The sequence below is a fragment of the Macrobrachium rosenbergii genome, chromosome 11 (genome assembly GCF_040412425.1).
Source record: "Macrobrachium rosenbergii isolate ZJJX-2024 chromosome 11, ASM4041242v1, whole genome shotgun sequence".
NCBI lineage: Eukaryota > Metazoa > Arthropoda > Malacostraca > Decapoda > Palaemonidae > Macrobrachium > Macrobrachium rosenbergii.
Window position 1 is genome coordinate 6522135 of NC_089751.1, and position 15427 is coordinate 6537561.

General features: G+C 36.8%; 1 protein-coding gene across 4 annotated transcripts in view; it reads right to left on the minus strand.

Moving 5' to 3' along the window:
- wun (wunen) overlaps window positions 1-15427 on the minus strand; it is a 119455-nt gene that overhangs the window by 81582 nt on the left and 22446 nt on the right. For 2 of the 4 annotated variants that reach the window (XM_067111119.1, XM_067111117.1), the window contains exon 2: window positions 13090-13244. The exons of the other annotated variants lie outside the window; for them this stretch is intronic. In XM_067111119.1, coding sequence (XP_066967220.1) covers window positions 13090-13244 — 155 coding nt within the window. The remainder of the gene's footprint in view (window positions 1-13089; window positions 13245-15427) is intronic. 4 annotated transcript variants of the gene reach the window in all.

Here is a 15427-nt window from a genome sequence, read left to right on the forward strand (position 1 = left end):
ATATATATATATATATGTATATTATTAGTACTATTATTATTATTATTCAGAAGATGAAACCTATTCATATGGAACAAGCCCAAAGAATGTGGTGTTCATTGGGAAGAAGTAAGAAGAGGTAAAGAGAAATACATGAGTAAAAGATCCCACTTATTAAAAAGGAAAAAATAATATTAATAAATTCCTAAATATATAAAAATCTATTAAAATGCAAGGATAATAGTAATAGGTATTAATGCATTGCATCTTTGCTTGAACTTCTGAAGTTCCAACTGCACAACATCCTCTGAGAGGATGTTCCACAGTTCAATGGTAAGAGGGATAAAGGACCTTTAGAACTACGAAGTTTGACAGCGAGGCACATTTACTGCATATTGGTGCTGCTGTCCGGTGAATCTGGTTGCTCTTGGCAGGTAAAGGGGATCAGGGATCAATTGTGAATGTGAAAATCTGTTGAAATACAAGTTATGAAAAAGTGACAAACAAGAGACCATCCATCGATGGTCCAAGTCATAGCTCACTCTATCTAAAAGAGATAAACCTCTGGCAGAAGCAGACATCCACACCAGAGAACAGTATTCAAGTAAAGGAAGCACAAATGACATAAAACAGGTTGCATTGATTTTATCACTGTTATAAATGTATGAGGCCTTACAAACAATACCTGACTTTTGTGCAGCATTTGCTGAAACTTTCATTAGATGTTTCTCAAAAATTAGATGTGAGTCAAAAGTTACACCTAAAATAGTTAAGTCTTCACACTCATTCAGCAAAGTTCCATCGACCTAAGGGGAAGGATGGGGTGGGAATATGCCTATGTTTAGCTTAAAGTTACAGTATGATAGGCTGTAAGTCATACTGGATATAATTTTCTGACAATTTTCTGAGGGGAGGATGGGGTGGAATATGCCTATGTTTAGCTTAAAGTTACAGTATGATAGGCTGTAAGTCATACTGATATAATTTTCTGACAATTTTCTGAGGGGAGGATGGGATGGGAATATGCCTATGTTTAGCTTTACAGTTGATAGGCAGTATAATTTTCTGAGGGGGGAGGATGGGGTGGAATATGCCTGTAAATCATACTGGATATAATTTTTCTGACAATTTTCTGAGGGGGGAGGATGGGATGGATGGGAATATGCCTATGTTTAAGTCATTTTTTTCTGACAATTACAGTGGGATGATAGGCTGGAAGTCATACTGGATATAATTTTCTGACAATTTTCTGAGGGGGAGGATGGGGTGGGAATATGCCTATGTTTAGCTTAAAGTTACAGTATGATAGGCTGTAAGTCATACTGGATATAATTTTCTGACAATTTTCTGAGGGGGAGGATGGGATGGGAATATGCCTATGTTTAGCTTTAAGTTACAGTATGATAGGCTGTAAGTCATACTGGATATAATTTTCTGACAATTTTCTGAGGGGGAGGATGGGATGGGAATATGCCTATGTTTAGCTTTTTGGTTACAGTATGATAGGCTGGAAGTCATACTGGATATAATTTTCTGACAATTTTCTGAGGGGAGGATGGGGTGGAATATGCCTATGTTTAGCTTAAAGTTACAGTATGATAGGCTGTAAGTCATACTGGATATAATTTTCTGACAATTTTCTTAAGGACATTTTACATTTCTCCTTTCGAAATAATAGGATCATAAAAAATGACGCAGACCTATAATGCACAATGCCTTTTTGTTGGTTTATGCAGCTTATGATGTTTGGATTACTGTATAGGCCTACCTTACAATCAGCCGTTTTATTGTGGTTACTCTTGTTTGTTGTTGCTGTTATGGTTGGCTCTTGTAGTGTCTTCAAACACTTTTCATAAGGTGACCTAACAGTGCAGAATAAACGTAGACCTATTCATAAAATTAATGATTTGTTTTAATTCAAAGTAATCTAGTTCTTATGAATACTATAATCTTTGGCAGAATATTCTCCTAATAACAGAGAGAGAGAGAGAGAGAGAGAGAGAGAGAGAGAGAGAGAGAGAGAGAGAGAGAGAGAGAGAGAGAGAGATTGATTGATTGATTTACTGACACTTTATCTTTTTGTCCACCATGGTAATCTACAAGAACGCCCCCAAATCGAATGAATCATGGGCTACTCACAGACTAACTTGGGTCATCTCATACTTGTCTGTTTCAGCTGTCATTTACTTTTTTCTTATTTCGTTATGTATCTTATGATGCCTTCCTACCACGGTCTTCATTTTTATAGAAATGCTGTGGCAGCCTTATACCTAATCATCACAATAGTAAATATGTTAGCCCTTTTACAATAACATTTTCTATATAATTTATTGAACAGTCTGTGTGCCATCAGCTACATGTCCACAAGTTTTACTTTTATTCTCTAAGGTATAAGTGGCATTACAATTACTATGGCCATTGACACGTATACTGTATATGCACGTGTTTATACGTGTACAATCCACTGTACTGTATGCATATAAATTATATATCATGGAGTTGCAACTACTGTATTAATTAAAAGCTACTCTATTTCTAACAGATACAGGTAGAAAACTATTTACAATGAGAAAATAACCTGTAGGCCTATGCCCAGTCATTGTCTCAAAATATACACATTTGATGTGTAGGTCTATGCCCTGTCATTGCCTCAAAATACGTGGGCCTAATCTTACAATGATACTGACATTTGACATGCAAGATTAAGATGAATTAATACCCTAATATCAGAACTGGCTGCATAAGTCTATGCTTCATATCAACTAATGTGGACTATTTGGAACTGCTTATGTGGGCCAAAACCAATTTACAAAACCAATTTAAAAAAAAAAAAAACCAAGATGCCTGTGTATTTAGGGTGTGCATAAATAAAAAAGGATGCACAGACGAAATGATCCAAGATCTTCATAATGATATATAACTTAATATTTCTTTTATTGCAGATATCAACTGCATACTTCACAACTCCAGGAACTCAAATCTGTGGTGTTATCGTTCATGCACGGAGCTCAACATTACCGGAGTCAAACCCATACTGGTACTTGTAAGGATTATTAGTGTGATGTCATTCCCCGTTCGAGAGCTAGCCAGTCACTGACGTGCAAAGAACCCTGGCTTTTACCATAGCCCAGACACATACGACTAACCTCTTTTCCTACATATTCTGTAATCCCATCTTGCTAAATAAAGTACAAAAGATAAAACTAGTCTTTACTTACTGAGCAAATTTCACTATCAATAGATTATACTGTACTAGGCTATGCTTGTAGAGCCAATTTCATTGGCTTAAACAACATTGAGTATGGCCATACACAAACAAATTGAATAACAGGTGATTTGCAATTCTGAGGAATTTTAATCTAATATATGCTAATTTACCTTTGTATACTAGTTTTACATTTGTCTTCTGTAGCCTACAAAAACTAAAATAATCCCAGTAATAATCTGCTTCTTTCAGCAACAACAAAAAAAATGACTCTAATCATTATTTTGGTAGTACCTGTAAGCTTCAATCCGCTGATTTTCAGAATGTACACATTAGCCTAGCCTACTTAAATACATATAAGGCATGATCAGTTTTTTTGTATGACAATGATGATATAAAATTATAATATATTACAGTATAAGTGGATTCTGTAAGTAAAATATCTGATTCACTTTGACCAAAGCAAATGGATACTGTACATGCAAAATCCAGCCTAGGCCAATAGGTCACACATACATATTTTGTAATTTGTGTATGGTGCAACCCTCTAAAATCATATATTAATTTCCTTCTTAAAATATCATGATACACGATTATATAGGGTAATACAATACAGTAACAACTAATAAGAAAGTTGCTATATGAAAATACATTAATGCTGATACAACCATGGTAGGCTGTGGATAAACACATATAGTCTACTACCTACTGAATTGCGTCTTGTTTTTGAGAAGGAGAAAAAGGTGGTTTGCTTTTTTTTCAGTGTACTTAGACAGTATGTTCTGTTACAAATATAGGGGAAAAGTTTTCAGTTTACAATGATGGTTGTTGTTTACAAGTATATTCAGTGTTCATGGTTATGCAGTGTTGACAAGGTTAGGGGAGTAAGGGTACGAAGTTGCTGTTTCATACTCATGGAGTTTTTTACTTGCCCTTATCTAATAGGACTTAGCTCTATTAATCCAGATAATCGAGAAATTACTGTGTGTGTATTTAGTGTCGTCTCTGTAATATCCGTAATATCCAAATCTGCCATGTACTAAGATTACAGTACATATTATGATTTTATTTCATTAACCTTTATCATGCAAAGGAAATATTTCACCACCTGAATATGAACAAATGTAAGTATTTATAAGATGTCAAGTGAGGAAAAATAATAAATGACATAAGTTGAAAGCCTAATTATAACCTGGTCCAATAAAATGTTCTTGTAAATAAAATGGATTACTGACTTACCCTTATCTGATATCTAGGGATCTTAATATATTTACATATAAAATGTACTACAACTAGATTTCAGATTTATAATTGGCTACAGTATGGTGGAATTTATCATTCAACTAATAACTACAAAAAGTTGGGATAAATTATCAGGACTGAAAAAGTTGATATATAGTATGAACTTGAGGCCACACAACAATAAAATTAATTAAAACAGTACAATTACTATACTCTATGGTAAATAAACGTAATTCACACTTACAAAGATACGTACAATGTAGTATCTTGTTTACCTTAGAATGCATGTTTTATAAATGTAATATATGTATTAAAATTAAGCAATGGTACCTTATAAACGGAACAATACAATTATTAATATATAATATCCAGTACTGTACTCCTATTACATGGGCACACACATTGGTACATAGATCAAGGCCATTTCTTATTAATTTGTGAACTCCCTATATCTGGTAAAGCTGGGAAGACATATGAGTCAAAAAGAAAGAAAAATAAAAAAAACTAGAAAAAGAATGATCAAGATGATTATCACCCATATTAAATCTATGTATACTATAAATCAAAGCTTGTTCTACTGAAGAAACTCGTAAGTGACTACAGTACAAACACCAAAAGCATGCATATTAATAAAGGCATCCAGTTCCTAAGTAAACATAGTGAATTTTTATGTATGTGCACACATACAGTACATACAAATTAGGATTAAACACACATACACATAAGTAAACATACAGCAAACTAAGAGGCTGAAAATAAAGCTAATTACCATAGTAATAACCAGGTAAGAATGCATTTACCTGGGAGGATGAAAAGTAGGAGGTGACCTTGCTATATATTTCTAAACATCCAATAGATTTTCTTCAAAATACCACTTTACATAATTTGTGGTCTGAAAGAGAAAAGTTTTTGCGCCATACCTAACAACATCAAAGTGGTGATGAATCAATTCTTGATATATTGTTCACATATCCATATAATCCATACTTGGCTACACCACTACTTCCTAAATCTTTGGCCCATTATAATGCTGCAACTACTGTCTCCTGAAGGCAAGAATTTTTAGAAACATCTGCATAGAAAAGTTGGCCCAAAAACATATAGCACAGAATGTATGCTTAATAGAGTACTGGATAGTATTTGGATAAATAATTTTAATTATGACACTTTTCCAATACATTTTGTAGATAAATGTAATAGAGAAGAAATAATAGAGGAAGAAAGAAACAAGATTTTATCTTTAATGCAAAACACACTACAGTTAAGTACGACAGCATACACAAAGTAAAGCAGCCACAGCAATCAAGAATTCATGTGGACCTGAACTGGGTTGCATTGTGTATACAGCAGTGTAGTCCATCCTGATCCCTACTTATGCATGTTCTTTTTTTATTTTTTTATATAAAAAGCTGAAAAGATAAGATGAATACATTTGGTGGGGAAGGCTAAGCACTTGAAAAAGGACTGTAACCGACTACTGGGTCATAAATCTTGGTTTGTGTTTACTCATGACTACCTCGACAGCTTTATTTTGTGTATGCTGTACTTGACTGATAGTGTGTTAATAAATTTACTATCTTGCTTCATTCTCCTTTCCCTTGTTTACATTTATATATATGTACATACAAATGAGTTCTGTTCCAAAAGCTGATTTGTAAGATAAGTTTGTTTCTAAGGTACTGTGTGAAGTTGGCCTAGACATCCAGCACTGTAGTCAGCCTACGGCAAATAGCATTGTGTAGTAATAAGTTTTTATAGCGAGACAATTTGGTCTTTTTACGTAAATAGTTTATAAAACAGGTTTTGACTGAGAAAAATCTATTTACTGTGAGCAAAGGGCTGCTTTGCTCACAGCTGGTAACAAAAATAGGTTTTTCCTATGTCAAAACCTGTTTTTTGATAGCATAGCTACTGTTTGTCCTCAAAGAAGCTTACAAAAGAAATTGACAGGCGACAAAATGGCTTTGTTTCTAATAAACATATCCCAACAACCCAGATTAATTTTTGGTCCGAGGTATTGTCACAGGTTATTAACCCATAGGGTTTGGCAATAAAGAACAGCAAACAACACACGAACCAATGTACAGGCAATCCCTGGTTATTGGCGTGCTCGGTTATCGGTGATTTGGTTTTACGTGCTTGTCCAATGATGAAAATCGGCAATTTCCGCTTATCGGCGCCAATACATACCTAAATGAGGCGCCAATAAGTCCTGAAAATCGTCAAAAAAAGGCCCCAAAATTGCTGATTTTTCGTTATCATCACACCATCAGAATGGAACCCCCTCCGATAACTGGGGACTGTCTATATGTATTACTCTGTGGTTCGAAGGTGACTTACCTAATTATGTCAGGTATGGCTGCGGGATTATTGCACCTTCCCCAGCATTATCTCAGCATGACCACCATTCTCAATGCAATGGTGTTTCAGGAATTTCTGATTGATGGTAAAGTCACAGGTTATCAACTGTTCTTTATTCTGGATACCCATTACGGTCTGTCAGTACAGAACAGGAAACACACAAATCTATACAGTAAATGTATTATCTCGTGGTTCTAGTGACTTGCCTAACTATGTTGGGTCAGGCTGCAGGATTATCGTGCCCTCACCAGCTAATAACCACTACGTACACTCGAAGAATTCTCCGAAGGTAATATTCCTGAAGAAAGTTATTGATGTAGGTACAGGCAGTCCACGGTTATCAGTGGGGGTTCTGTTCCAATGGTGTGATGATAAGCAAATATTGTCGATAACCGGAAATTGGTGATTTTTGGCACTTATCAGCGCCGATAAGCCCCGGTTTTTGGTTATTGGTGCCTCTGTTAGGTATGCATTGCCGCCAATATGAGATTATCATGATTTGACTCATATCGCGCCAAAAATTGTCAATTTTCGTCACTAAACAAGCACTGAAAAACCGGATCGCCGATAACCGGGGACTGCCTGTACTCAACTTTTGGATGTCATGTGACTTAGGAAAGGAGTGAGGGTCACCTTAATGAAGGCCACTAAAATAATTGTCTGTGCTAAGACGTCAGAAAAATAGGACCATCTGGGATGCTTGCTGTAACATCTAGGTAAACCTTAAGTAGTAGAACTGTGCATCAAATTTTTTTTATGAAATACGTAGTTCCTTTATCAGAAAAGGGAATTTTCCCTTTAAAAAAAGTCCTCATTTTTGGCCAGGAATGATAGGCCAGGAGACAACAGTAAATGACAGCTAGGTGTATGAGTGGTGAAATGCTGTCCTCATCTAATAGAGCCCAGTAAGCTAATCCGAGCTCCTGATGCCAAAGCAGTCAAGAAGGCTGCCTTTTGCAGCTGCCTTTTGCAGCATATGAGTTGTACAGTAGTTGCACTGGGTCTGGAACTGAGGGGGTGACAGGAGTCTAAGAACCTTATTCAGGGACTAGGTAATAGGAAACCTTGCGCGTGCTGACCTTAGCAGTGTAAAAGACTGGAAAGCGGAATTAAGAATTTCTATACTAGAATCAATGATTGTATGCCACGATTGCTGAAATAGCAAGGCACTTGACCACAAAAGATAATCAAATGTACAACTGTTTCAACAGATTTCAACTGGGTTCTCAGTGTGGGGGTAATCTAACCACATTTTCCATACAGACTGGTATGCTGGACAGATGAAGTCCGTAATTTTTGTAGTAGGTAACCTAACAATATTGGGCAGATAACCTCTACAGTAGACTAGATTTAAAAATCCACATGTGAAGGTCACGGCTCAGAAAGGAGGATGAGTACAGGACTTCCCCCTCCTCCTGTCTGGGATAGAACAATGGACAACAATGGAATCTCGTCTCTCATCTGTTGTTGAAGAAATAAGGAACCAATTACTGTTTGGCTAACTCAGGGCCACTAAGCATGTGGTTCCATTGAAAGCTAGTAGATTGTTCAAAGCTTTCAAAATCTGAGACAATGAAGGAAAAAGGTATATTGTCCTTCAATCATTCCAGTCTTGTAGAAATGCATCTCTTGCTATTGCGTGAATGTCCAGGTTCAGAAAGACATACACTGGAAATTGATGGTTCTTGCATGTGGTAAACTGGTCCTTTGAGGACGAACAGCAACTGTGCTATCAAAGAAAAGAAATATCTTTAATCTTTCCTTGAAATAAATTAAATAAATTTTATATATCCCACATACTGCGCAGACACAGAAGTTTGTATCCTGGAAAGTTTTCATGTTGACAGTTTGTATGTGCAGGACTACCTATGAGTTCATGCAAGGTTCTCATTTGATGTGACTTACACAACCCCAGGCTAGGCTATACAGTACCGTACATGTACTATTCTACTGTATTTATAACTAACTAACTACTGTATGAGCTTATAAATTTTTTCTCTATTCTCATAGAGCTATCTGCACAGCTATCTTTAACAGCAAAACTCTTGTACTAAACTTGCCAATAACTGCCTTGAGCAAGTGTTAACTATACAATCAGAATTTCTTAAACTTCTGTACTTTGGTCTTTGTAAGTCTTGGATTAGAGTTACCCTTACTGAGGCTACACTGAATGAAGCATACTTCTCTTATTGCTTACTTTAAACATTTGTTTACTTCTGACTGCTCAAGTTACTTACATCAATTATTTTTTTCTTTATCTGTTCTGTCCTTTCCATTAGGACATTTAATTTTGTTAAAGGTTTCTAACCAAATTCATATTAGTTGTTCCAAAAAATGCATATACATGAATAATACAGTAATAAAAACTATTAACCTTACCATTTTTGTCCATGGCCTGCCGCAAGGATTTTCAAAATGTTTATGTGCTGTCAACATCTTTTTCCTGGTGGTCATCTATCCAATAACTGACCAGACCCAGCATTGCTCGGCTGACCGATACAACCAGCTGTTTAACAAACAAGCTAGCAATAATAATAATAATAATAATGATAATAATAATAATTATTATTATTATTACTATTATTATGAGACAGAATTTTATGACATTGAAATATATCAGCACTGATGTTACTAGTGACTGAAGGTATGAGACTCGACCGTAAAACTTGTATTGCTTATGCACACATTCTTTTAGCTTTTTTCTTTCATTCATCTTTCTTCATGCGTGCAGTGTACAATCTCAGACTGCCATGTTGTTGGCAAAATTATGCTAACAAGGGACACTTCAATATTTTTCTAGATCCATCACAATAATATAGCATTTGAAAATACTGGCACATAAAGATATGCATATGCATTTGGTTTCTACTACTACAATATATCAGCTTCAATGATACTGGCTGGAGGTATTTATTACCTAGTCCAAAAAATAGACACTAATAATTATCATCATTATTAATTATTACTATTAATATCACTCGCTGACAAGAATGGTCGTCCAGATGCTGATGAGTTTGTATTGTAGTTTTTCAACCTCTTAAATAAGTTTCTCTGTAGAAGCAAGCTAATTATATAGCAGCTGTCCGAAGCACATTTATTCCTTGATGTTTCAGTAGGACTTTCTACCATTTTTCATAAGGCGAATGAAGCCAAGGGTAAAACTATGCCATATATATAACCAAGAGTGAGCTTATAAAAATTCTGGCAATATCTGATTAATTGTCAAAGCTGGGAGGGCTCCACCCACTGGCTGGTAGTGGAGCGGCTCATCTGGGAGTCTGGCTGACTGATGTAGGCGCTCATTGGCTGATACCAGGTCCCAAGAGTTCCCGTCACAGGGTGTGCTGCCTGAAGCAGCAGGCAGCTGAATTGTCATCCATGGGATGTGCCTTGCTGTTCTCCTGATGGTGGTAGGGAGAAGGAGGATCTCCTGGTTTACGTTCAGCAACAGTTTCCATCGGAGGATGGAGGGGGACCTCCTTGTACTGGAGGCAGCAAAGGTGGTTGTCGCCATCCAGGAACTTTTTGCTCCTTACAATCTGCTGGTATTGGTGGGGCACTGCCGAGTCCCCTCATGTGTTGCTGGTATCCCACCCCTTTGTGTATGTGAAAGGCAATCCTCTTGGAATGTCAAGTCGTAGTCATACCAATGCATGAATGGCAGCTTCCATTCTCATGGCATGATATTTGGTAAACCACTCCTCTCCTCTTCATGGGATCATTGCTAGTGACAAAGCTGTTCCTCATGAAGTAATGGCCAGACTTCCAATCCTTGTACTGTAGTAGATCATAAGGTCGACTTTTTTGTTTGCATCAGTGGGTTTTAAATGGGTGCCGATGATGTTCTTCAGGGCTGCCTCATCTTTCTTATGTTTGGTGTTCATGTAGCCCCCTGCAGAATACTGTAGTCTAATGGTCCTCTCACTCTCATGGGGTGCATGGTTCTCCTCATGATAACACCTGTCAATGGCATTTCTCAAGGCTTTCACACACAGGTCCACTGTAATCCAGCTAACATTGGGCTTTACCTCAACGCCAGTAGTGAATACCCAGAAAAATTAAAATCCCTGGTCTTGAATGCCTATGTTTGTTGTGCCCTCTCACACTGTTCTTGGAATGCCACTCCCAATGAGTTTGAACATGTTGCCCAAACCCTGGTGGATAATAGATATTTTACTGTCAGGTCGCCAGGGTGACAAGAAATGCCATCGACATGTGGTACCATAAGGAGAACCATGCACCCCCCAAGAATAAGAGGACTATTAGACTGTTTTACAGGGGCTACATAAAACATAAAAGATGACCTTTTGATCTACTACAAGGATCGGAAAGCTGCCCAGTACCTCATGAGGAAAAGCCCCGTTGCTAGCAACAATTCCAAGAAGAGGAGAAGAGTGATTTACAAATATTGTGCCCCAAGAATGGACGCAGCCTTTAGTATATTGGTATGACTAAGACTCAACCCTCCAAGAGAATTGCTGTTCAGCTACACAAAGGAGCCTGTTCTCCTGTGTTGATGTTCAGGGCCCATCTTGCATGCAAGCAGCATTGTAAAGCTGGGGAGATTTTTGATCCTCAGATGCAGAATTTTGATTCGCTCACTTGCTATGGGGTTCACTTGTTGCAGGTCTCCTGGTGGCCGTGGGGAGGAGAAAGATTTTCTGCATAATGTTGAAGGTTGGTTTCTCCTTCCCAGTGTGCAATGCTTCCAGGAAGCACAGGCGGCCATGGTCCGTAGTTCGGTCAAGTATTTTTATAATCGGGATTATGTCTCTTCTTGTGATTCTCTGGTTATGGGCTGTCCTGGCATGGTTAAAGATGGCTCCCTCTTGGGTATGGCGGGAAATCATCTTGGAGAAACGCATGGTGGTCCATGCCAGGACTGTCCATAACCAGAGAATCGCAAGAAAGGACATAATCCCGAATATAGAAATAACTTACTGAACTACAGACCACCGCCTCCTGGAAGCATTGCACATTGGGAAGGAGAAACCAACCCTCGGCATTATGCAGACACCTTTCTCCTCAGCACAGCCACCAGGAGACCTGCACCAAACAACCCCCATAGCGAGTAAGTGAATAAAAATTCTGCATCTGAGGATCGAAATTCTCCCCAGCAAAACAATGCCGCTGTCACACAAGATGAGCCTGAACATCAACACAGGAGAACAGACTCCCCCCGAGACAACCCGCCCCTGGCAGCCAATCATAATTCAGCACCGACAAAGACCCCCTATAAATACCGACATTCATGACTGGGATATCTTTAATACTGTGGGCAAACCCACTTTACATTTCAGCTTGTGCAGCAGTTTTACAATATGTTTCAAATGCTGTCATACAAATGTAAATTTTAAAAAATGATGTTAGCCGAGTATGGAGAAGAATTTATGAGGTATGAGCTTTTTAAGGCAACTGATTGTTATGATAAACAATTTCCATATCTGGTAATTCACATTTACTTTTAAATAAATAAAACACTATTTGTCTTTTCTCTTCTAACTTTCTTCTTAACTTTATCATCCCCCTATTGCATGCTTGCATCTTATCTCAATTTCATGCACCTCAAACAATCTCTTCTCTCTTCCAATTATCCTCTGTCATCTCAAATTTCTTCCTGTCATTTTTTAACAAACAATTCTGATCTTTTTGCAAACTGCATGTATTGTAGACATATCTGTATAAATCTTTCAAACATTCCGATCTTTTCGGATATCCCATGTATTGCATGCATAACTGTTTAGTTTACACAGTTTATGATTACTTTATCAGTGTTAGAGAACATGATCTTTTCATGCTGCTGAACTACCAGTGGGGTACTGTACATTACCTTATATTACTAATTACTGTATTAGAATGCACATGTTCTTGATATAAATTATAAATCCTGTAAATTCTCAATACCCTGAAACTTTACCATGCAAGACAAATTTACTAAAACATATCAAGCCTCAGATATAACTTCCTGCTCCCACCCAAGTCACAAATGTGTACAATTTTTCATTATTATTACAAGACATAGAATAATCACAGGCATGAAAATAAATTTCTTTTAGAGAGAGAGAGAGAGAATTTTATTTTTTACTTTACAATTCCATTTGGAAGCCTAGATATGTAGCAAGGGCCATCTCCTACATTTCAAAAATAAATGAGCATACCAATCAAAAGGTAATGCACTAGTCAACTCATTTCAGTAAATACAAATTGAGCACTCTTTGCCAGTAAGATCCAGTCATGTCCATCACCCGTCACATGATACCCAATGCTCTGTAGTGGTTGCATGGCATGTCTTCCCAACTTACCAGGCCCACTGGCATGGCCACACCAAACAACAAGAGGGCTGTATCTGACACTGATTCATAATCAGAGTAGGGGTAGCGGATTGATTCATCATCACAAAACATGCCCCGTTCAAATGGAGACCACACTTTCTTCACCACAAATATGCTGGCAGCCACTGAAAAACAAGGGTACAAGACTCCCTCACCTTACAGACAAAAACACCCCAGGAACTGGTCCACTAGCTATGAATAAATTTAAAGACAGTAGCTGCACAACAAGCATGAAAGTAAGCAGCAGCAATTAAACTTTAAAAATACTGCAACTGGATGTAAAATACAGTATACTATAATATTAGATAAATGCACATAAAAAAATGGATGGTTAGTCATATCACATACAGAATCTGACACTCATTACTAGCTCTCATTACTAGCTTATATGATAATTTTGCACAGAATGTCTAATACCACTAGGGCCAATGAAAGACCAACACTCGATAAGGTTAAAAGGACCATTAAGACAGAACAGCCACTGCATATACCAACTGCATATTTAGGACATGAATACTGAATACTGTAATTCTTTATGCTGAAACAGTTTAACTTTTCTACCTATGCACCAAAAAAATGTACAAGTTTACAACGAATTTATCACCATTACTGTACTGTATCTTAATAATAGCAATTACTGTATCTTAATTATGGGCCCTTTACAGCACAAATACCTCACTGCCCCATGCTTAGACAAACTATAAAAAAAGAGCACACTTTTTTTTTTTATAAATATCACAACTGTAGGCAACACCAACTCTGTCTTTATAAATGGTCCATTCTGCAATCTTTATGAAATAAGGGTTGGATACAGTGGAATCAATTCATCAATTGTAAACTTTGAGATACACAACACAAATCAAACAGACATAAAAGTATATCACCTCAGCTGTAACTCCATTTATATGAATTCTCTCCACAACTAGGTATATATTATACCAAACTAAACACTTCAAATAATGAAGATGAACATGTATTCTGCTGCCACTGATCTTAGCACTTCCTATACCATTTACTATGACACTCAGAAGCTTCAGTACCATTTACTGTGATAAGTTAATGTGAGAACACCTTGACTTCAGAAGATTTTATATTTCCAATTTGTTCATAAAATACTCATCAATGCAATATGAGCCACTTGTCATCAGTTGCACTGGATTTTTTGAGAGGACTGGTTCTTAAATACCATTGCAATCTATGGATTTATCAGTTAACATCAAACTGAGAATATATTTTCATTATAGTTTCACTGCCATACTATGATTCATGTCAGCAAAGTATTACAGACTGTATCAGACTATCGAATATTTGCCTCCTGCAGTCTTTCACTAAATTCCAGCTCAAGAAAACTTGGCAATTCATTCCTATATAAGAGAATGGTATGGTAAAGACAATGCCAGTACGGACATATGGTTTACAGTGTGCCTTATGAAGCAAGCTGTAGATGATACTAAAGTTTCTTTGCAGTCTCTTTTGCCTAAGCTACATTGCATTCTGTATTGCACCTGTAATCTCTTTACCATACTTTCCCAAGGGAGGTAGGTAAAGCAACTAATAATAAAGAGCAAAGCCTCAACTACCTAGAGAAAGCTGCTCCTGCTGTATCTATCATACTGGCCTTATCTGTATTTCTCTCAAGTCAATCTAGTGCTGGCTTATAATATCCTGTAGAACTATGGTATTTGCTTGGATGAATATTTACAAAAACAGATTATCATGATAATATTGAGAAAAGATACTAATTCCCATAACATGCGCAAGGTGAAAGCTCATCATCAAAGAAATAAAAACCATGAAGGTAGACCTAAAAATTTCCCAGTGCATGGGCCATCAAGGTTAGCCTATTTATTTGATATATATTATCTAAATAATTCTAATGTTTTGCCCAAACCCAGGTTTTTTTACCTCTATCAAACACAAAATTAGTCATAAAATGAAACATTCTCTTGATAATTAATATATTTCTAAGCATTATATATATATTAAGTATTATATGAGACCTAACATGCACAACAAATCTACAGAGTTTGTCTTCAATATCAGTGTTACGTTTTAAAATAAAAAATTGATTCCACTGTACAGGTGGTTAGAGCAATAAAATTTAAATGCAATACATACTGTCCTGGAAAAGTTATTGTGCCATTATATTTGCAAAAAACTTGAAGAACTTCACAAAACACACAGTACAATGGTTAGCTCAAACCTCTGGGCAATACGAGGAATAACCAAATAACTAAAATAACTAATATGTTCCATGAATATAAACCTCTTATTCTACTTATGCATTAACACTGAAAAATAGGCATGG